General features: G+C 46.4%; 1 protein-coding gene across 1 annotated transcript; it reads left to right on the top strand.

The window, feature by feature from the left end:
• Positions 1-1,302: 1,302 nt before the first annotated feature.
• On the top strand, positions 1,303-18,456 carry LRRC58 (leucine rich repeat containing 58). Its single transcript, XM_069021180.1, has 4 exons — positions 1,303-1,842; positions 10,978-11,106; positions 12,398-12,675; positions 14,146-18,456. Exons 1-4 carry the CDS (start codon positions 1,319-1,321, stop codon positions 14,352-14,354), a joined length of 1,140 nt encoding a protein of 379 aa, XP_068877281.1. The 5' UTR covers positions 1,303-1,318; the 3' UTR covers positions 14,355-18,456.
• The last annotated feature ends 5,396 nt before the right edge of the window (positions 18,457-23,852 follow it).

The raw sequence follows: 23,852 nt of genomic DNA, 5'->3' as shown, positions 1-23,852 counted from the left end.
AAGTCCAGAGTTCATAAGAGCACCAAAGGAAGGACAAGTGGACCGTGGACTTCATCCACAGTATTCTGGACACCTTTGAACTCAGCACTGTTGCTATTTCATGCGTTGCTTTAAACCAAGGTTTGTACAAGCAAACTGTGATTTGTTTCTGTTTCTTCCAGTCTAAGATGACAGACTTTTGTGTACATGAAGTGTTTTGAGGAGGTGGGAGGTTGTTACTCCCTTCTTTTTGGCTCATCTATGCATCACAAGGAAGCAAGTCTGCTTCTTAAGCCTGGACTTAGTTCAGGCAATATCCCCTTGGGTTGTGAATCTTCTCGTTGTCATCACACATAGCTGCTGCTTCTTCCCATGATTACTGACTACACTGATGTTAACTTGTGTTTAAAGAGCAGTGAATTGAAATCACGGATCCTGCCTTGCCTGTTTGTATACGTATGGTACAACAGGGCTCAGCTCCACATCGATCTGTGACCAGCATCAGACAGTTTCGCCTGACAGATGTGTGTTATGGATTAACTCCTGCCAATGCCCCGGCTCAAGACCAAAGCTGTCTTTTCACATCTTTTCACACACTGAGGTACTTCTGGGAGTATCTCCGTTTTGCTGCTCCACGGCAGCTCACAGAACCATAGAACGTTTTGGGTTGGAAGGGACCTCAAAGATCACTCAGTTCCAACCTCCCTGTTCTGCAGGGACCAAAGCAGATCAACCCTTGGACAAAACACCCGCTGCCCAGGGATACTGGGCCAGGCTCCGCCGCCAGCAGCCACAGCGGAGAGGCCATGGGGCACACGGGTTCAGGCAGCACCTCTCCTTCGGGCTCCGAGGATGACCAAAAGGGGCAGAGGGAAGGGTATGGTTTAAGTTTCCAGTTAGCAGTTCCGGTGTCCCGAGCTCGGTGTAAAACACTTGGCAGGGAGCAGGTGGCATTTCCAGCCGGCGGTTCCGCATCAGCCCGGCAGGCCGCTGCGGGCTGTGGCGGTACCCGGGGGCGAGTAGCGGGGCCGGGGCAGCCGCGCCTCAGGGCAGCCCCCGCCACGGGGCCGCGTCCCGCACCTCCTGCGCATCGCCCTCCCGTGCTCGTTCCGGGGCCGCCGAACGCTCCCTCTCCCTCCGCCGCCCACCCCCGGGCGCCCCGCAACCTGCATGAGGAGCGCTCGCCCCGCTGGGGCCGCTGCGGCGCGCCCGGGATCGAGCATGACGCGGGGGGGCCGCGGGGGGCGGTGGGGATATGCAGGTTCCGGGGCGGGCCGGGGCGGGGTGAGGCGCGGAAGCCCCGGGGTGACGCGCGGGGCCGTCGGTCGGTGCGGGCGGGATGGCGGCGGCGGGCGGGGAGGGCCCTGAGCTGGAGCCGGGACCGGAGCTAGCTCTGGAGATGGAGCCGGAGTCGGAGCCCGAGCCCGAGCCAGAGCCCGAGCCGGAGCCCGAGCAGGCGCTGGCGGCGGAGCTGTCGGCGCGGCGCAGCGCGGAGGCGCGGCGGCTGGTGCTGTCGCCGCGGCGGCTGTTGGGCCCGCTGCCTACCGGGCTGTCGCAGTGGTTCCCGGCGCTGGAGGTGCTGGACGTGAGCGGGACGGGGCTGGCGGAGATGGGCACGGAGCTGCTGTCCTTGCCGTGCCTCCACACGTTGCTGGCCAAGAACAACCGGCTTGGCGGGCCCGGCTCGCTGCCCAAGGGGCTGGGGCAGGCGCCGCTCGCCCGCTCCCTCCGCGTCCTCAACCTCAGCGGGAACCGCTTCGCCGAGGTGCCGCCCGCGCTGCTGCAGCTCCGCGGGCTGCGCAGCCTCAGCCTCGGCGGCAACCGGCTCCACGGCATCCCGCCCGACATCCAGGAGCTCCAAAGGTGAGGGACGGGCCCCGCGGGAACAGGGACAGCCTCGGCAAGCCCGGCCGCGTTTTCTGCCACGCTCCCCCTCCGGGGGGTCAGTTCTCTCCAGCGTCAGGTGTCTCCAAGCACTGCTGCCGCTAACGTGGCTCTTCCTCTTCATCACGCTGAGTTACCAAAACTCCAGGACGTTCTTTACCTCATCAACATATATATATGTATAAGTATCTAAAGGGTAGGTGTTGAGGATGGAGGCAGGCTCTTCTTGGTGGTGCCAAGCAATAGGACAAGATGCAGAAAATGATGCACAGGAAGTTCCTCCTGAACGTGAGGAATAAGTTCTTTACTGTGGGGGTGACCAAGCACCGGAACAGAGAGATTGTGGATTCTCCCTCACTGGTGATATTCCAGTGGACACAATCCTGTGCCATGTGCTTTAGGATGACCCTGTGTGAGCAGGGAGGTTGGAACAGAAGACCTGCTGTGGTCCTTTCCAACCCAACCGATCCTGTGTATTCTTCAGGCGATGATGGGCCTTCTGTGCTCACAAACTGGGTGACTCTTGGGACTGCCCAGTCCCTGCGCTGCAGGGAACTCTCCTGGTGATGGAGTGGTTGGTGTGAGTGTTGGCATGTGGAAGGCTCTCCGTGGCTTTCATGCACCTCTCTGGGTGACAGCGAGATAAACCCCATGTGTCATGCAGTTCGTGGCTGCACGATGGGTTGCTCAGGAGAATAAAGATGTGTTTGTGGCTTGCACAAACAACAGGGCCTTTCTCCCGATACAGCTGCAGTCTCGCTGGGGTCTTGCTGTCATGGATGGGGTTTTGTGGTGTTTCTCTCAGCCCATGGACTCTGTAGATCTGACAGATACTGACAGACCTGGAGCACGGAGCCCCATGCTGTGCTTGGGTGCAGTGGTACATCTGGCTCTGGGGCTGTATCAACCACTGCAGGCCGGCCATACAGAAACTTATGGCTGAATCACAGCAATTAGGAACAGTGGTGGGGTGGGAACAGGCTTTAGACAGCACTGGGTATTGGCTGCCTGCACTGGCCTGGGCTGGGTACTCCTGAAGCCTGCTGTCCTCCTGGGCAAGCTGGATGCTTGTCGTGACTTAAGTGACACAGGCAGCTCAGTGTGTTCTGCTGGATCCCCAAGCCTCAGACTGGCCTCTGTGCAGCTCTCTGCTAAGACTTTGGATCTGAACTTTGTTTGCTCCGGCTCTTTGCCAAGTGACTTGCCAGAGGCAGCTTCTCTTATGCAAATTCCAGCACCCTTGACCCTAAATACCTGGACTCACTCTGATCGCTCAGCAGAGCTGCATCCAGTGGAAGCATAGGATGTTCTGTGTGGAGTGACGTCTCCCATGGGCGTTGGTGGGAGGTGCCAGAACTGCTTGGGTGCTTTGGGAAATGCTTTTGTCTGCTGCAGTATAATACAATTGGGTTTGTGGCTTTTGTCCAGGTAGCATAGCATGCACCTGTTAAGGATTTGGAGCAATTCTAGGTTACGCTCTCTGGACTGAGAGATGCTATGAGACATTTTGAGTGATGGACAATGCCCATATTCTTCTTGACAGAGTTGTGATACATCCTGGGTTGGGGCTGTCGTGAGGAAGAGAAAGCTCAGCTTTTTCTCTGTCCGGAAACAGATGCTTCAGGCATGAAAAAGGAAATGAGGCATGGGAGAGGAGGCCAATGGAGGAGGGCAGCTGTGTGAGGAAGATGATCCACATTGTCTCCGTAGCATGTCTGGTAGCATCCAGGATGTAGTTGGGATCTGATTGTTGCTCCCACCTCTGAGTCAGAGGCTCCCTGCTGCTGTTTACATAGTCTCAGTCTGTGGCTGTGATTTTTTCTCTCTCTTTTCTTTTTTTTCCCCCAAGAAAGCAAAGCTCAGCCCTGATGTCCCCAGGAAGGTACTGGGCTGTGTAGCACCACGCGTGCTGCCCCAGCAGGCTGTGACCTGTGCTCCACGCTGCACCTCTGCCACTCTTTGTTCCTCTGACCTGCCCTGAAGCAGGGCTCCTTGTTGTCCTGTCCTGCAGCTCTTCTTGGGCTGGTCATGCTCAACCCCCCAGAACGAGAATTCAGAGAGAGCAAATGCAGACAAAGCTATTGAACTGTCCATTTATCATTGCAAAGTGACATGTCAGATGGAAGAGTTACACTTGGACATGGTTTCTGTCTGCTGCCCACGTCACCACTGCTACCTCGTTGAACTTCTGCTAACATGTCAACATAATATAATTGAACTTTAGCTCAAGATAGCAAATCTGTGCCCCACCAGGATTGTCAGCTTCTTTACCACTCTGCCATCAGTGACTTCTGTATCTGGGACTGCTTGGGTAACAAAAGGGAGCCGCACACGGCTTTGCCAGCACTTGGAGAAAACAACACTTTATAATGTGTTGTTCCTCCAGAGGGAATCCTGAATCTTTTCATTGGGACCCAGATAACCAATGACCCTTGCCAAAAACATAGAAAGTACATTCTGGAGAGAAACTGCTGCCAAACTCTGCTCCTACCTGCTGACAAGAGTGTCCTCAGTGTGAGCGTGCTTGTTGTGGAAGGGGTCAAATGAGCCTGAGCAAGGACAGAGCAGAGCCAGCTGTTACAGCACAGCAGCATGGAGACCTCTGTTTGTTTCTGAGCTCTGGAAGTTGGAGGTGGCACCTGGTGCTGTGGCTTCTGTTAACCTCCCAGCTCAATCTGCAAATGCCAGTCTTGCTGACAAGCCAAGACCTTGAGCCTTTTTCCATGTGCAACTTCTCATAAAAATAGTTTTTTCTTTTATCTTAGGGGCTATGAGACCACAGGGGGAATGCAGGCAGCACTCTTACTGATCAAGTTCCTCCTGCTGCTATTAGAGTTCCTGAGGCCAGCAGTTCTTTTCTTCCCGTGACCCTGGTGGCTTCCCATTTGCTCCAGTCACTGATGATAGAGCAGACTGGAGCTGCAGAAATCTAGAAATGCTTCTTAGATTTCCAAGGAATGGCTGAGCTGTGATGAGATGTTTTTTTAAAATACTCTTGATAACTAAGCTTTGTGTCTTTCCTCTGCACTCTTAGTTTTTGAAGGGGCAGCGTGTCAGTTTTACTGAAGGCCAGGAATACGGCAGATAAGGAGTCTGTGTATGTGATAAAGTTGAAAGTATAAAAAGCTGATGGGTCTGACCTACCAAAGGAGAGGGAATGTGCTGGTGACTATGAATGCAAAGGTCCTGGAATGGAAGGTGTGTGCCATGTGTTGTTACTCACAGGAAGATAATAAATGCACCCCTTTGCAGCTGTATTTGGGTTAGGCGTATTGTGCAGAAACTTTTCCCTGGCATGTTCATGGTGACTCGGCAAGTTAATGAACCCGGTGATAAGAGCCACAGCCAGTCCTGCTGCTGTCGTGTCTTACTCATTCCGGCTTCAGCCATCTGCGCCATCCTTGCCCACACAAATGTTTCATGTGCAGTGCAAGATCCTGCGTGGACAGTGAGTGCCGTGTTCCTGATTGTTGGTTATCTCCTAGGCTGTTGTGGAAGGCCTGCCTAGATGCTTGAAGCTTCCTTTGCGTGGCTTCGTAAATGTATGATCATAATTGCTCTGGTGATGGCAGTAGGATGATGCTGATCATAGCAAGCTGGCACCAGGGATGAATAGCCTTTCATGCTTCATGTTTTCCATTAGGAAAATTCAGTGCTCTTTCCTCCATGTTTCAGTGTAGGCATCGAGGGTCCCCAGCAATAGCCTCATGTGTTTCTGAGAAATGTAGGTGTTGCCCCTGCTGAGGGCTTTTTCTTGATCATGTTGAAGCTGTGCCAGGTCCTTCTGTATGCCCAGTATCCCCAGTTCCTGACAGTTGGTGTGTCAGTACAGTGCAAGACCTGAGCAGTGGCTCTTGCTGTGAATTTAGAGTGGTGAATGCACCAGACGTGTGAGAGCAGCCTTCCTTGCATTGCTTTCCTGTTTGTTGCCAGATAAAATACGAACTCAGCATAGGCCCACCCAAGTGTTATCTTCTCTGTTGTTCTCCCTGCTGACCTTGCTGTGTTTTCAGTGGGAGATGTTACGGTCAGTCACTCTCTCTCAGGCTCAATTCACAGCCCTCAGCAGCTCCTGAACTGTGATCTGCATAGAGATCCCACTGCTGCCTCGGTTCTGCATGTCCTTCCGCTGCTGATCCAACTGGGGATGCACTGTGGGGCAATGTGTGTTACAGCTGGTGAGCTAGAAACGTGGCCATCTACTTGTGCCCATCCTGGCACAAAATTTGTGTGGCAAATCTGGTAAAACATAGCTCTGATCTTCATGGTGCAGCCGTGGCTTTTGGCTTAAGAGTGCAAGGATTGCCCTGATCAGTGTGCAGGCCTGGGGAAATGTCCTGCAAGTGTCCTGTAAAATGAATAATTCTCAAGGGCTTAATGAAACACAGCCGATACTTTGAATCTCCCATGGGAATTTTGGGTTTAGTCATACTCTCCTAGTGAATACTCAGATGCTCCGTCAAGCACTGGGGAGCAGGCAGAGCTTGGAAAAGACCCGTGCATGCTCCTTTCCTTCTTGCTGCTGTTCCTCTCATAAAGCCCGGTTGTGCGAGGGCTGGGATCAAAGACCTCAGACGCCTAACTGGATTCATCCAAGGTTTGTGTAAAGGCTTAGATGCATTGAAACCCAGAGCGTTTGCTTTCATTCGTGGGTAGTATTAAGCATGTTAGACAAGCATACGCTTACAGAACGGCTGTTAGTGTGGGAAAAAGGGCAAGCAGAGCTTTGATAAAGATACAGCATTAGGAAATCTGCTTGCTGTCTCCCTTCTTCTTCCCCTCTTCAAACGTTTTGCAAATAGTGTTCAGACGACCGTTTGATCTTAAATTTGCGTGTCAGCAAAGGCTATGCAGTTCTCTCAGGAATTAGCAAATCGTAGAACAGGGTTAACAGGAGTGTATTGTGGGCTGCTATGAAATTCCTCCCTTGCATGAGCCTCAAAACTGCCCTGGAAATTTCTTGCTAAAAAGTTTATCTTAAAAAGACCCGGAGCTATTTCAGGCACCATTGTTGGCTGGGGTTTTTTTAGATTACCTATTTAGATGCATCTGTTTGATGTCAGCTGTTAAATTTTATCTGAAGAAGCATCTGTGGGGAAACAGGGTGGATTGAAAATTTGAGTATCTCCTATGCCCGAAGACATTATCCCCTTGAAACATGACTGTGAGAGTGCTGTAGTAATTGATAGGGTATAAAAAATACCTCTAGTGCTCAGAGTGGCTCTTCTTATTTACTGAGTGTTTGGGGGCTTTTGGATTTGATTTGTGGTATATGATGACCTGAAAACATCAAGGACATAAGCAAGAAGGTACAGTCTCTTTGCATGTTAAACTTTGCTGCCACTCCCCGAATTGATCATAGTTTTTTAGCATTTCTCCACTCCTTTCCTAGTAGGTAAAAGTATTTTCATTGCCACCCTACAGCCCAGTGGTGTGAAATACGCTGCTAGAGAGGAGCACCGCATGATGGGCTCAGCGTGCTGGCTTGTGCTTGGCAGCAATTAGGACTGGCTGTGCTGAGCAGGGGGCTGCTGGGTGTGAGGCTGAAAGGGACTCTGGCCTTTTATTAGCGTATTTGTCAACATTGCTTAAAGGCAGGAGAGAAAGTGTCAACCCTCATTAGTTACTCTGTCACATGGTTGTTGGGTCTTTTTTCAGATTCTGTTGAGGTTGATTTTGTTAGTGTTTGTCCCTTCTTGAAACTCATTCAGCCCAGAGTCTGTGTGGCAGGTTGGAAGTACATCATTCATTCTAGCTTCAAAAATTGGAACTCATCTTATGTTTGCTTGATGGTAGTTGATCTCTGGCTTTTTGAAGATTCTGGACTTCTGAAAGTGCAGAAAAAAATCCAGTTCTACGTCTGTGTACACAGCAGCTCACAAGACCTTAGCTGATCTATCAAAATGACTGTACAGATTAATGATTGTCAGAAGAACTAAGTCTAAGTGTGAAAGGTTAGTTAGAAGCATTCACTAAGCTCAGTGCCATCTCTGCTGTGGTCTTCCTGCAAAAACTTGTGGTGAATGTTGTGGATTAACTTAGTGCAGGCTCTTGTGTGAAGAGGGCAGAGCTGAGCAGTGCTTTTGCTTGTCTTACCAAGCAGCAAACTGCCCTGCCCTGAGTAGTGCAACTCAAGAGCCAGCGTCACCTTGGCCTCTAGTACAGGCTTAGTGTGACATGAAAATCAGGCCCGGAGCAGGTGAGCTGGGAGCAAACTGCATTCCCAGTTCTCTGGTCAGTGCTCTTGATAAAAGGGTTGTGTCTCTTGAAAATCCTTTCCTGTGTCATTACTAGCTTTGCTCAGACAATTCTTGACATTTTAATTTGATGCAGAAATGGCTGTTGTTGATTCCTTCACCTTGCTTAGCCAAGACTAGGCTAGATCCTTCTTCCTAGCAAATTCTACTTTGAGGGATGGGAGTTATGGATTTTGTTTTCCTGCTGAGCAGTGTTTCAATGGAAACTGTATCTTTTCTATGTTTTAAATAAGTTTCTCTGTCATTTCAAAACCTCCTCCCTGTGGTTTTTTAATAAATTAATCATCTAATTAATACCATAAGTTGATGTGGAAATTCTGAATTTGCTGTAGCAGACTGGGCCCCATGAGTTTTTAGTCTACTGACCCCAAAACAGTGATTCAGAAGATGAGTGAAAAGAAAACATTTTTAAGAAGTATTTTGTTGCCAATGAAGAAGTTACTTTATTTAGTGGGTTTTTAGTTAGAGACAGTTTGTATTCTGATGTTAGATCTTTGTATCCTGTGTGGTATGACTGAGTGTTCTCATTACAGACTTTACAAAGAACGGATTTGAAGCTGTAAGAAGTTTGTAGGCAGTGGTTTTGCACACTTAGTTTGTACAGTAGGCTACTCTTGAAACATATGCGTTTTATGCCTTGAAATGAATTTCCTAAACATTTTTACTATATAATTTGTGCCCTCCTCTCTTTCCCTGGTAGGATGTGGTTTTATGCTGTGTCACTTTACAGGCATTAGTGTCCTCAAACACAAAGGATGAGGAGTTAATTATTCACTTTTCCTAGGAAGTGCAAACTTGTATGCATGTAAACCTTGTTTAAATATTGAAACCCACATTGCTAGAATTCTCTTGCCCAACAGTTTTTGGTGTGGGCTCCAGCAATGGTATGGAGTTAAAATATGCCTAGGAATTGTATACTCAGCAGTTAAGTCCCTAGTGAGAGCCAAGCAGCCTAAATCCACATTGGGAAACAATGGAGGTTTGAAGGAGGAATTTTGGTTAAAACTCAGGGCTTTGTTAGGGGATCAAAAGTTAATTAAAAATAATCTCTCCTTGACATGGTCTCTGCACAGCATTCTTCCTCCTACCCCTACTCCTCACCTACAGGTTGTCTGAGTAGAAGAGAGGTTACTTTGGAGCAGGGGCGATTGGTGATGGTTTTTCCCTGTGTACTTTCTTTCACATTCAGAGTAATCTCCAACTGTGCTGTCCCACTTGGTCTGTAGTTACTGCCTTCCATAGAATGAAATTCAGTTTAAGGCTTAATTTTGTATCCACTTTATCAAATGTCAGTTATTTAGCTTGCCTTTGACATACTCCAGAAATATAAGGGAATCCAGGGGAAGCTGAGCCCTGCAAGCATCTCCTCGTGTGTTGCAAAGGTCTGTCATTCTGTCCTTCACTGTTGGGCACGTGCACCTTTGTGCTGCAGTAGTGGCCTCTGTAGCCCAAGCAGATGCTGTCATTGGATCTCTGGGGTTCAAGTTTCTTGCAAGAACTGAGCGAAACAGACTCTCTCTCCTGTTCTCCTGCTCCATCCCAGGGGAAGTCTCAGGGAGGAGCTCCTCTGCGCTCCACATATGCTGTGGCACAGAGTTTCAGAGCTCAGACCTTGTCTGGGTCGACCACAGTGTCCCTTGGGTGCTCTGTTCCTGTGTTTCTGTGCCAGTTGTATCCATAGCATTTCTCACTTGCTGGGGTGAGGTGAAGGTGTCTCCTACTCCAGGGAAGTTATAACCTCTACTTAAAGATGGAGCCTGGATGTGTTCACTTTCCCTGGCCCATGGGCAATGCTTGGATCAGAGAAGGCCAAGGTGCACTGTAGTTAGGCAACCTGAGTGTGTACTGGAGATACTGAACCAGGACTATGGGATCCACCTTTTTCAAACACGGAAGAAATCTTGGCTGGACTGTGATTAGCAAGAAGTACCCAAACTGAGCCTGCCTTTGCTCCTCTTTCAGACAACATCTGAGAACAGGGAAAGAAAGCTACTTGAGTCCATGGAATGGGGATTTGAGGCTATTATGTCAAAGAGAAATGCTTGCCAATTTTTCTTCCTAGAAGGGCAGAGATGCACAGCAAGTACTGGCTACTCCACCTGGCAGAAGGGGTCTAGTGCCTCTCTCCATTCATGTCTCCCATCCACTGCGTTTTCACAGGACATCTGCATCACAGGCCCAAACTGCAGTGAAGCCCAGCTATGGTTTCTGGTAGCTTTGAGCTTCATGACTTCAGTGTAGTGAAATCAATCTCTGAGAAATTGCATGCATGTTCTTGTCTGACTCTGTGCTATTGACGCTGTGGTATTGGTATGTGAATTGTATCAAAGTGGGACTGGCTGCCTCTGAGTAATGCTGAAAGGTTCCAGTTAGTCACCGAGGAGTCAAATGATTCCACAAAGAGCAACTAGTGCTGGGGCAGGGCCAGGATTTCCAGGGAGAGACACTGCACTCGTGCTTTGCTCCTACCGAAACAGAGAGCTCCCACTGGCTGCAGCAGGGTCTGTGTCGGGGCTGCAGACCCTGTGTGTGCAGGCTGCTCTTCCTTGGAAGTAGGAGCACAAGCTTTGCATAAGGGGTTGGTGTAGGAATACACAGTTGTCTGGTCCCTACCTGCAGGTGTAAGGGTGACTGCAGGAGTCTGGAGGTAAAATCTCAACATTATCTGTTGTGAAACAGCAGCTCTGTTGTAATTTTGATGTGCAACTCAGCTTTTTTTTTCTTTCTCTCAGCAAATTATCTCATAGGTAGTCATCTGTCAGCTTCCTTTAAGAAGTGCAGGAGATGTGAAAACCTAGGTGTTAAAGGAAACTTGAAATTAATGAAATAATGCACTGTTTTCTCTTCTGTTTTTCAGTTTAGAGTTTCTATACCTTGGAGGGAATTTCATTACAGCAATTCCACCTGAATTAGCAAAACTGCCTTCTCTGAGGTATCTAGTTCTGTGTGACAACAAGATCCAGAGCATTCCACCTCAGCTGGCACAGTGAGTATTTGCTGTCATTGGCCACCAGCTGTAATTAACTCTTTGAACTTTTCCTTCTCTGTGCGTGGATGAAAGCACCTGGGAGGACCTATTTGTCCTTCAGTTTGTTAATGTGACTAGACTTGAAAAAGAACATCCCTGGCATGGTGCACTGCAGGCAAACCATGAATATATGATCTGGTAAACTCTATCAAGGGGTCGAAAAACTCTTTCAGAGGGTTTAATTGCAACTTACAGTGAATTAATAGATTTGTATAGAGGGTCCTGAAAAGAACCTGGGCAACTCAGAAAAGATAAATTGCTACCTTAAGAAGTAAGAATGGTACTGTTTTATTAGTAATGAATGCTTGATCTGTTTTGCTCTTCACCCAAAACCCTTCTGTACTTTTATGTTGTACCATCCCCTGTGCTCCCTTGGCATTCCTTACTTTAGGATCTCTGAATCTTCATTTAATCCTATGGCATAGTTCTAGGGGCTAGATTACTGCTTTATCTGGTCATAAGGGGGGAAGAGGACACGGCAGCTCTGTATGTGTAGCCTAAGATGGGAAATGAAGATGGGAGGTGTAGCTGTAAACTAAAAACAACTGAATGGCAGCATGGAGTTCTCTGAGTTGGAATTTGGTGATGTAGTGGGATTATTCTTGATATACAATGTCTTGTAACTTTTACAAGTTTGGGAGCAGCCCTGGATGCCATGCTGGAGCATTGCTTTGTGCTTCCTGAGAGAGGAGAGCCTCGTCCAAAAGCAAAAAAATTGCTTGTCCCCTGTGCCGTAGCTGGCCTGACCTTGCTCAGATCTGGTGGTGTCACAGTGCGAGGTGGTGCAGCCGCAAGCAGTGAAAACATGGGGCTTTCCAGGGCTGGCTGCCTCCCAGCAATCATCTTTAATGCATGAGACAGAGCAGGTGACTTATTCAGAGCACTGCATGGGACTGCTCTTGATGCATGCACTGGGTACAAGGAAACGTTATGTCCCCTGAAAGCACTCAGTTTGTACACTTTTGTTCTACCTTTTTTGGGGGTGTGTGTGGAGAATACTGAGAGGGACAGCAGCATGTTTAAGACTGTGTTTCTTTAGCAGGTATTCCGGTGCTGAGCCAAGTTTTCTAATGCACTGTGTGTGCTAGAGTAAGAGCAGCTCTTTTAGCATGAATTTATGTTTTAAAAGGGAGAAAAGCCAAAGAAAAAGAAGATGGTGGGAGGAGGGGAGAGTAATTAGGTCTGCATAATGCAGTTGTGTGGCAATTTTGCTTGCACATCTTGACAAGGTATCCATCTCCATCCTTAGGCTGCATTCCCTGCGTTCCCTTAGCCTGCACAATAACCTGCTGACTTACCTTCCTCGAGAGATTCTTAACCTGGTCCACCTCGAAGAGCTGAGCTTGCGTGGGAACCCTCTGGTGGTGCGGTTTGTGCGTGACCTGACCTACAATCCCCCGAGCCTGCAGGAACTGGCTGGACGCACAGTTAAAACTCGCAACGTTCCCTACACTCCCAGCGATCTCCCAGAGAGTCTTGTCCGCTACCTGAGCCTGGCCAGCAACTGTCCCAATCCTAAATGCGGGGGTAAGTTCACCTCTGCACCTCTGCTTCCTGCTCTTGCCTGATGGTTTCCTTTCCCTCTGACTTGCCATGACTTTATAAGCTCACTCAGGTTCAACGTGTTACTTACTGCATCCACATTCTGGCTGTATTTCCCTGGCTCCAGGTCTCCTGCAAACTTGTCTTTAAGGAGCCGTGTTCCCTTAGGAACAGTATTCAGAGTTGTAGTGCTGGTTTACTGTATTTGCATGGGAATGTAAGACAGCACTCCTGTCAGAGTCTTTGTGGCTCATCCCAGCACTCCAGTATGGTTTTATGGTCTGAAGTTTCCGATCCATTTGCACTGAAATAGCTCAGAGCAAGTAATGGACAGGAGAACTTTTGCAGACACTCTTGCTGAATGGTGAGCATCATTTCTGGATGGAAGAGAGGAGAGTGGCTCTATTGCTTAGCAGTTACCAACAGAAACTTGTTTAGTTCTAGCTTGGGACCACTAGCATGTAGTTCTTGGAAGGAGAGGACTTCATAAAACAGCCTGGAATGCTTGGGTTTAATTTGGCTCAATGCTTAATCTTTATCCAGAGTAAATGATCTGCACATTTAGCCTTTAGAAGATTAAGGGGAAAAAAATCATTAATTAGTATCTACCCTGCAGTCATAATGTTATCTTCTTACAGGACAGTATCAAAGCACGCTCCATAAGCAAAGATGGAAGGGCTGGGACTTACGTTGGGAGGAAAAGAAAAGTTTCTTTTTTTAAGAGTTCTGCACAGCTTGGATAACAGTGGATTGGTTCTGTGCTTTTTTACTCTGCCTTATGAACTTGCACAGTACAGCAGCATTGCTCTAGCACTGCAGGAGAAAAGCTTAGTCCTGACCAGCTAGGACTTAAAACACTGCTGGAAACTTCTGAAAATGTCAGCGTCTAAAATCACTTGCTGTGACAGGAAGAGAACATAATTGTGTGTTACAGCAAGACTGTTGCCATGGAAAGTAGCATCCAAGCTCAGCATGGTGACTTCACTCAAGCAGAAGAAAAGTAGAGCTGTGAAGGTCTATTTGTGAATGCATTTTTACTAGCTGGTAGAAGAGGTTCTACCAGTTTGAAAATACAGTGCATTAATTCATTTGACATTTAAGAAGTTTGCAAATTCCCAGCAAGTTTTCTCCCTAATGGTTAGAAGAAATTTCCACATTATTTGGAAGTAACTGCCCTGTGTCTTTACGTGAAAAGTGTGCTGTTCTGAATCACCTACCAAATAACTGCTAAAAAAAGAAAAATACAGTTTTACAGGAGTTCTTTACTAAGAAAAGAAATTACACATTTTCATAGGTATCCTGGTCCCTTCCACCAGTACCCCTTTGCTCCTGCATCCAGTGCAGTGCCAGTTAAATCCTAATTCAAGGCATGTGCTCCAGCCATAAGAGCTCTGCAGAGTTTGCAGGTCTCTGGGCACAGGGTCTCATGTTTTTCCTGTTCCCTCTCCCTCACAGGTGTGTACTTTGACAGCTGCGTCAGACAGATCAAGTTCGTTGACTTCTGTGGGAAGTATCGGCTCCCGCTGATGCACTACCTGTGCTCCCCAGAGTGCTCCTCTCCCTTCAGCTCTGCCTCCCAGAGCTCCACTTCCCAGAGCGAGTCTGACTCTGAGGATGAGGCCAGCGTTGCTGCGCACAGGATGCAGAAAGTCCTTCTGGGATAACGGGGAGCCAGAGGGGAAGACGGGAAGGAAAGTGGATTTGAAAAGCAATAATGGAATGGTGAAGCATGAGCCACTGGCCTGAAAGGCTCATGAGAAATTGTCCTCAAGTCCATGCAGGGACAGAACATCTTAGCAAGCCTAGACTTGCTTGGTGCAGTGCTGCTTAAGAGATCTAACTCGGTAGCGTGCGGCCTGTAGGTTGCCTGGGGTTGTTAGAAATGTCTCCTGGCTGGGAGACACCCCCCTCCCTCAGACGGGCTGGGAGAGGGATTTGTTCTCACTGGCGGATTCAGAAGGATTTTAATATATGAAACTTGATTGGACTTCAGTCATCCTGCAGAGCAAAGGAGACTGTCCAGATCCTTTAACACTGTGGTAAATTAGAAACAGGCTAATGATGCCATGTGAGTATGTATGGACCCCAGTGTTTTATATAGCAGTTTGATTCCTTTCTGTCTCCTTTGATCTCAGTTACAGATTTTACACCCATCCCCTGAAAATGAAAGTTGAATTTTTTTTTTTTTCAGGACTAGGTTTTTCCAGACTCTGGTTACTCTTCCTTTGCCTAAATGTGTAGGGTCTCTGTACTGTTACAGATGTTATAGCCATCACAGAACTGAGCCACCTTTTTTTCTCCCTTGTTATACTAAGCTGCTCTTAGTGTCTCCTAACAGTATTTGTTATTTTTCCGCCTCCTCCTTCTTCCCATTACTCCTGAAGTGTTGCTGCCTTTGTGGTGCCTTCAGAAAACAGACAAGTTGTTCTGTTATACTCGGTATTACTTCAGACTTGTGGCCTATGCAAGGGACCAGATGTGATGCTCTGTGTTATGCTTTTGAGTCTCAGCTCACAGATTTGGAGCAAATCTGCTTTTACAGCTGTGAATTGCGGGAAAGGTCTTGATTGACATTTTTTGTTTATAAACAGCCACATTTCCCCACTGCAGTTTGCTCTGCTGTGCTTGGTAGAGTTACTTTCCATCTTTAAACTTTCCATCTTTAAGGTCACCTGCCTAAGGTACACAGCAGCTCAGTGAATTGAAAGTATGCAGAGAAGTCCTGTGGAGATCGAATGTCTTTTTTCCTGATTCCTAACAGGAGAGGAAAAGCTGGTAGGGAGGCAAAGGCATGTTTTCTGAGCTTCTTGCACGAGGTGCTTTTGAAACGTCTTCCTTATTTATTTGTTTGCATTTGCTCTTGTTGCAATAGCTTTGGCACTCTGTTGATGGTTCAAATAATACACTGAGTTATCTTAAAACTATGTTTAAAGGCAAGCTGCAGAAGGTAGCTCAGAATTTTTAAGCATCAAGAAATACCTTATAAAATCAATACTACAAATTGACAGGTATCTATAAATCAACTTTATGAGGCTATTGTGTGTTTCACTCAGTGAGAGCTGCCCCTTTATTAATATTTCATGGTAGACAGTCCTTTTGATGCAGTTCCTGATAGAGTAAATCCAACTGTGCCTTTGAATGCATGAGCAGAGCAAAACCATCATGTTAAGAAGCTGAAATGAACAAGAAAAACTTTCTTAACCCACTCCAGCCCTACAGGGTAATTTAAAAACGTGTGCTTCTCTCCTGCATTCAGAAAACACATGTACCCATTTGAACATCTTATGGCAGCTCTGCATTAATGGTCCTGTTTAATTATGTGTGACACTTTATGTATTAAAGCACTTTGATAATTCTGCTCTTTATAACTAGCTTTAGTGATTTTTTTTTTTAATGAGACTACAGTTTTTCCTTTTATGTGACCTGAAGAACAAGGTCTGTCTCGGTGTGCAGGTTAAATTTCTTGCCTTGCATTTCCTTGACAGCACTATTTCCCCAGGTTCCCTTGGAAAGAACTGGAATTTGAAAGACATTACCTGGTTGTAAAATAGTACTCTGTCCATTGTTAATCATTGCAACTTAGTTCCTACATGCACATGTGATTCCCTGTGTGCATAGATCTGCAGGGAATTACTTGCATGTGCTCTATGCCTTTCCAAGTAATTACTTTTAAGTGTATTTTTAAGACACAATAAGGTGTATGTGCCAAGCAACTGGATGTCATTTAACAAATTCTGTGAGGTTTGCTTTGGAAGAAGAACCTACAGATTTTGTGAGAAACCAACTGTATGCTGTTAGTGAAATTATAACCAGCCAGTGGCCTGTTTCGTTTGCCTCATCTTTCAGATGCCTCTTGCTGTCCCAAGTGAACATAGTCACGCCAATGCTGAATGACAGTAAGATGATTCCAGAGCCACAATTTTAACTTGCCTGCTGGTATAACCATAGCAGTCAACTGAGTGATCTAGAGCTTGACTCTCCTGCCAGCAAAAGTGAGCCACACAAGTTGAGATCTCACGATCTTTTGAGCTCAGGGCCATGAGGTACCACCTTCCTTTCTTGTCTTTAGCAGCAGCTGCCTTGAAGTCATGCATTTTTTCACTTCACAAAGCTAGATTTCATCAGAGTTCCTGCTTGCACAGTAGCACCTCTGTGTGTGATGAGACCAGTGGTGGCTGTTTCTAATTTAGCTTGATCCTTAACTGCAGTTTCTTTCCTAACTGAATAGGCATCCCACTTCTGCCCAAATATTACATGGTCTATTAGGGTAATCTTTTTTTTCACAGATTCTTCTCTGTAGCCAGGTCAAAACTTGACGTCTTATGCAGTTGCTATCTATGCATTTTTAGACTTGATAAAATGTCTTGACTCTTAAAAATTTATATATATATATTCCTGAATATAGCTACCAAGTTTTCTTTTTGCTGCTGGGCTTTAAAGTGCAATTCAAGTCAGAATTTAAAACAATCAAGAACTTGTAGGAAAAACAAATTACTGGTTGGTTGGGTTTGAGGTTTTTTCCCTCCAACGTAGTTTTGAGAGGACTAGGGATGCAGGTGTATATTGTAGTGCCTAACACATTGAGTCCCCATGAGTTGTTTTTCAGCAATTGTTAGCCCCCAAAGACTTGAAAATGTACTGGGCAATAAAATAGGTAAGACACAACTTGAAAATATTCAGATTAATGATAGGCACTAGTTTCTATCATTCCCTTCTCAGGGGCCCTGAGAAGTAGGCAGTGTTTTTGCCACTGTCTGTCTGTTTGTTTTCTGTCAGTTTTTAGCACATTTCAACTCCTACAGATGCATCTTCAAGTGAAGTCTTAGTCAGTGTTTTGGTATCAGTCCCCTTGTAGCTACAGCAGCCCAGCATGGCCAGCTTTTGAGCTGTTTTTAAGCTGAGACACAAGTGTGTTAAGCAAAGTTGCTCATTGCTTCTTCCCCGTTGGGCCTGGGGCCCTGCCTGCATTCATCCCCTGCCCCACCATGCCTCTGCCAAGGAAGCTGCTGGTGTGTTTCTGAATGTAGGTACTTGATGGGAACAGTGGGGTCATGTTAAAAAGAAGCAAAATATCAATTTGATGGGAAGCAACTTAGACAGTTGCCAATTCTTTTATGTTTCTCTTTCTTTAATAAGAGGTGAGACCTGAGGAAGTCAGTAATGAATATTTAAACATACTCTGAAGTGGCCAGATGCAGTTTTTCATGGGCTTCTCCTGGTCATTTTAAGTCTTTGAAATCTTGTGTTGAATTATAATGGGACTGGGGGGGAGGGTAGGGGAGAACCAGCTCCTTTTTGTTCCTTACTCTTGTTGGCAATAATGAATGGAAGGAATTTAATCCAATGAAAGTAATGAAACTTAATCCTTGCAATGCATCTTTGTTGCCCAGTTCAAAGAACTATTTTAATGCATCTTATTCACACCATGCTCTCCCTCCCCAGCTGAAGACACTTTGAAATAGACTGCTCCAGAGTGCACACTAATACAGCAGTAACTCTGTCTTGGAAACCTTTCTATTGATTATTTCACTTGCCTGCCTGACTAGAGAATTGATAATTTACTGACCAGAACACTAAGGGTAGAAAGGGTTCTCATCCAGCCCTCTTGTTGAATTTTTAAATAAGCATTTGTTTTAGGACATCTTAAAGTGCCTTACGATTTTAAAATTGTATTTTGCCTGAAACATATGAATGTAAACTATCTCTAACAGTATTTCATTATAAGCTGTAAAACAAATTGCAAACACTAAACCTACAAAAATGTTACTCTACTGTTGTCTGTCCATTATTTTCCGACATCTCAGTTCTGGTGTTTCTGCAGACAGAACTTTTGTAGGATTGGAAGCATTAAAATGGGGCTGTATGTGGTCAGGGAGTGGATGGGATTTGACCTGTGCTGTGTAAAACCAAGAGTGGGTGAGACTTCCAAAGGGATTGCTGAAACTCCTGGCTCTTGGGGCCCACTTGTGACAGACCAGTGTGTGTTACAGAACTAGACCCTGTTTTACTTCTGGTATAGTGTTGCAGAGGTTTGCTGCACAGTTTAAAGACAGAAGTAACTCACAGACTGGATAAATACCCAAACAAGAGAAGGTGGTGTCATGGTGGAGTTTTCCAGCAATATGAAACAACAGTTCTAAACTTTGTGAATTGTTTCCCTCTTAATATGCTAACCTTGAAACCTCTAAATGACTTTTTGAATGCTAATTTTCTGATCATGTTAACTGGCTAATGTGTTCCCATTTCTTGAGTAACCCCATATTTCCTCCTACATCCTGAAGAGTTTTGTGATCTATTGCCAAAATGTTTCAGATCCTGCTGTGCAATTACCAGTTGTCAGTGAAGAAATGTGGTGTATCGGAAAATGGGACAGTGGGAAGCAAGAATGACTTGATACTGACTTGACAGTAACTTCAGCAGGAACTATTTCAGAGATAGTTCAACTGCATATGTAATGAAAAACCTCTCAAATTATGCAGCAGCTCCATTTCGAGTAACATAAAGTACAGAGGAGTGCAGTGACCTTGCAGTAATAGCCAGGCTGAGAACATTCTTACTTCTTTTTGTTAACTAATTTAAGGATACCCTTTTCTGTGCCTTCTTAATGCCTACCTTATATTTGGAAACAAAATCCAGAAGTGCTGATTCCTGACATGAGTTGCCTATGTTTTAGTCTCTGGGAGCAAATCTTGGCTCTCAGACTCTCCTCTGACTTCAGTGCAAAAGCAGTGGAAAGGGTGCAGAGGAAACGTGAGTGACGTAGAGGGCTGAACCAGATGCTCAGAATGTCAGATTGACATTTGAGGCTCACGCAATTGCACAGATCCAAAGGGAAGCGTTACGTTGATGCATTCACTGGAAGTGTGTCATCATAAAGTAGAGCTGTACTTCTCCTACTCAGATGTGCTGCCTTAGGTGATCAAGACAGCTAGAGCTGAATGTATGCACCTTTTTCTCTGCACTAAGGCTGTGAGTTGCAGTTGCCAACCTTTTAAAAAAGAAATTTTAGGAGGAAGTCCAAGTGCTGCATCAAAGAAAGGCAGGACCATCTCTGTGTCCTGGCTTAGGACCTACTGGTAGCAGCTCAGAGCTACTCGCAGAGTGGTAAAGGATTAATGTATCTTCAGAGTGTTGTCCAAGTGCCCTGTCTGTAACCCCTCCTTGACTCCATGGAAAAAGCAGGACCCAAAGTCAGTACTGATAAGTGAGTTGTATATTTATCCTAAATATTACCCTTTCATCAGAGTGTCACAAGGCTGGCTGCCATTTACACATCTCTGAAGATCGTTGTGTTGGCAAATAAATGATTTCATCAAGCTCTGTCGTTCCTCGTGCAAGGGAACGTGACATACCAAAGTGTTACAGGATCCTTGCCTGAGCTTGACTTGGGCACTGATGAACAGGTGAGTTGGGAGGGCAAACGAACCCTTCATCGGGGTGATAGCTTAGCTGGGGACAGGGGGTCACAGAGTGAGCCCAGCAGGTCAGCACATCACCCTTTACATCTGCAAGGACACAGACATTTACTGCTGGTGAAAGGACATGTATAAAAGGCACAGCATTTTTTTTGGTTCTGAGGGTTGTCCCTGAAAGAGTAAATTTCAGCCTTAGGGCTTTGAAAATGGATAGGAGAATGCCATTGTGGAAAAATACTTTTCAGTAATTCCTGGTGTTCCTGGCATCCCTAGTAAAAGTTAGTGTGTAACAAATGTGCAATATTGAGCAAGCCATGTCCTTTGTGCCAGCTAGTGTTACGTGGCTGCTCTAAAGCCTTGCTTTGCAAACGCTGTTTGTTGACTTGGGAGGGCAGCCTGTGGTGCCTCAGGAACAGCCACGTGGTGGGTGTAGGTGACCTGACGGATTCTCCTTGCGAGCAGGGTAACACTGAACAAACCTTGACCAAACTGGCATTTCATGGGAATGGGGAGGAGTATGGATGGGGACCCAGATGCTAGAAATAAGGGACCTTTCATTTCCCTTAACAATAACCCTCTGCTTCAAACATGCAGACGTGCATGTCCAAACATGGGGGTGTTTTTTGAAGGCTGGGGTAAACGTGTCCTTTTGGGGACATCTTTTGCATCAGATTAACTTCTTGTACTTCCTTGGCAGAGGATTCCCCTGGGCTACTTGGGACAGTGCTTTGTTTCCGTGTGTATTGCCCTGCTCTCCCTCACAGGGCCCTGAACTCAACCCCTGCTCATAAAACCTCCCCACAGGCACAGGGGGCCTGGTGAAAGCAGTGGCTGAACCCAGCACTTTGTTTCTGTTGTGAGTAGCACTGCTGAAAGGGGCTTGCTGGAAGACTTTTTAAAACATCCCTTGCATTTATATAACCAAACACCCTTTATAAGCTAAATCAGACCCGAGTGGTTTGCAGTGGTTTTTATCTTCAAATAAACACTGCAGTGTGTTTTCCAAAGTTGGGTTCCCTACTTGGTCTCTTCAGGTATTTGGAGTTAAATTGCATCTTTTTGTTTGTTTTTCTTTCTTTAAAGCAGTCCTGAGTCTTCTACTGAGAGATATAATCATAAAAGGCCTTGCAGAAAACCCCATGCAACTGGGCTCGTCAAAACACGTTTTGAAATGGTCCAGGAATGTCTGAAACTTTATGTTGGTCTTTCACAACTTGCAACCCCATCTGGCTGCCTTGCACTTTGAAAACGTGCTCAGAGATGACCCTTTGCCACAGTTTATAGCGAAAGCCCACACTGTGGTGCCTGGCCATGGCTTGTCCCTAGTCCCACACACAGCCCTCCAAGAATCCTGCCTAGAAACACTTTGTAGTGCTTCTAGGAAAACAAATTTTGTTTGGTGTGTATGTGGAGGGGAGAAGTATGGCCTTGGGAGGCAAAAACTTCCCTTGACTGAATGCTGACAGCTCGCATACGCCGGGCGTGTTGTGGCAGCAGGTATTTCCATCCCTGTGCTCAGAGGTCCCTGCAACTGTGGGCCATGAGGAAGAAAACCATAGTGCAACATGTCCAGGAGCATCTCGTTTTCCTCCACACCTCTTGATAGAGGGCTGTGGGCATGGTACATTTAAACTCTACATGAATAAGGTATCTGCTTTGGCTTATTGCTGTAAATATGGTATGCATTAATAGTGGCTGGCAAAGCCCTGATGCGGTGTATTCCTGCTGCTGTGATCCCCACTTCAAGCAGGGCATTGTGGCTAGTGAATTCCCCACAGGAAAGAGGGCAAAGGCAGGGCGTCTCCCAGGGCCAGCGTGTTCCCGCAGCAAGGAGGAGCCTGAGCTTGTGCTTGTTTACCTGCACCAGTTGCACACAAATGCCATTTGCACAGGAGGGGATTAGCAGGGCTTGTCTTCCACCAACAGCCTGGAAAAGGGCATGTGCAAGGGGAGGGGGTGTTACTGTAATTACTGCTGACGCTGCAGGTGGCTGTCCCAAAAACAAGCTCTCCTAAGAGCTGGCCTGGCTGCTGGTGAGGATGTTAAAAAGGTCCATCCCTGCATGGTCCAAGGGAGGCACAGTCCTGGCTGAGCAGTGCACCAAGAGAGGCTCATGTGAGGTGCCTCTGTAGGGTTGGGAAATGGCAGATACCTTTCCCATTATACAGTTGAGCTTTTGCATTCAAAAGGTCATTTCTCTTGGAGAAAGAGGTTCACCAGTGACTGCCTGCTTCTGCTCCAGGTTGTCATAGGAGCTTTGCTCCCACAGTCACAGATCTGCCCCTCCAAGGTGAGTCCCTTTGAGAAGCGTATTGAACATGGGTGGCAAAAGTGTCACTTCTGTGTCACACTGCCAGTTACCTAAGTTTTTTGGGGATTCACGTTATGAAAGAACATTGACCCCAGGGTAATTCCTCAAACCCACCACCAGCTTCTGAACCAAGGGTGTCCTGAGAGAAAACACCTTCCAACACCTTCCAACATCACTTGTGGTCTCCTGGCAAAAGGAGAATGCCAGGGGTGATCGGTGCCATTCATCATGGGCTCTGAAGGTGACTTCTGCACCAGGTGAGTGAGAAACAAATATCCTCTTTAATAGCATTTTCTCTATGCCAGCCCCTCTTCAGACAAGCTGTAGGTTTTCAACAAATGCACCTTTTATACCATTCCACACATCACAAGTGCCTAGTGAGGGTATCTCACCTGATGCTTTTTAAACCATCATAGTGTTGTGCCCAGATTGTGGCCAAAGGTGAAGCCTGATGATAATTTGACATGACAAAATGAGGCCCTGGTCTGACATGACTAAATAGCAACAATGGTGTGACAAAGGGCCTATGGACAGAGCAGAACATATTTCATCATGTGTAAAGGTAACAAATGTTTTTCCATGGATAGGGATGTAGGAATATGGAAATATGCCCCACAAATAATTTTTTCACACTCATTAATGCACCAACAGATGAACCCTGCAGTGATACCTGGGATGGCTAAGAAGGTTCATGGTTATCATGACCCAGCAACTCCTTAAGATGATGGCTGGTTCATCACCAGAAAAGCTTTTCATCCTTCCACAGGCTTTGCAGACAACTTTATGTTGGTTGTGGTCTTGGTCCAGGCAACCAAAGGAGGTGGGCATGGTTCTGCAGTAACTTTGCTCTTTCAGTGCATTCATTCCTGAAGTCCAGAATAAAAGCCTGGCAAGAGAAAGGCTGGAATGACATTTGAAAAGGCTGTTCCAGTCATCTTTTGCTACTGCTCCAGGTGCCAGCATAATCTGTTTTCCCAAGCCTGCTTCCCAGAAACCTGGTACATCCTTGGCTTTAACTAACCATTGCAGAAGCTGAGCTGCTGTTTCATGAGAAGACATCAATGCTGGCACTCCTGGCTACAGTGATAAAAACATCCTCCATTGCCTGTGTTTTCTCCTTGTCATAATGTGCCTGAACATCCCAGATCTGAGAGGTTTCCATGTGCCTGTTGAGTTGTAAATGGCAGCCCAGCCATTTCCTCCCTCTTCTCCTCTTCTCTCCTTTCTTTTTACAGTAACAACCTTTTCAAACTTAAAAGTCTTGTTGCTTCTGTCACAAACTTTTCTTCAGAATTCTCCAGGGTGAATAAAGCTGACAAATGTCTTGTCTTCACAGTATTTTATTCAGCAACAAGTGTCTTCTTCATGCAAATTTCATTGGCAAACATCTAGTCAAACTTTTTCAAAGACATCCATTTTTTAAATTTCTTTTTAAG

Source organism: Aphelocoma coerulescens, chromosome 1 (assembly GCF_041296385.1).
Source record: "Aphelocoma coerulescens isolate FSJ_1873_10779 chromosome 1, UR_Acoe_1.0, whole genome shotgun sequence".
Taxonomy (NCBI): Eukaryota; Metazoa; Chordata; class Aves; order Passeriformes; family Corvidae; genus Aphelocoma; species Aphelocoma coerulescens.
The sequence above is the reverse complement of the archived record's forward strand: the minus strand, read 5'-3'. Positions and strand labels throughout refer to the sequence as shown.

Bases quoted from the DNA above. Each gene is read 5' to 3' on its own strand.
- LRRC58 (XM_069021180.1), top strand. From the start codon at position 1,319: ATGGCGGCGGCGGGCGGGGAGGGCCCTGAGCTGGAGCCGGGACCGGAG. The intron at 11,107-12,397 runs GTGAGTATTTGC...CTCCATCCTTAG, and splicing joins ATTCCACCTCAGCTGGCACA to GCTGCATTCCCTGCGTTCCC. The intron at 12,676-14,145 runs GTAAGTTCACCT...TCTCCCTCACAG, and splicing joins TCCCAATCCTAAATGCGGGG to GTGTGTACTTTGACAGCTGC.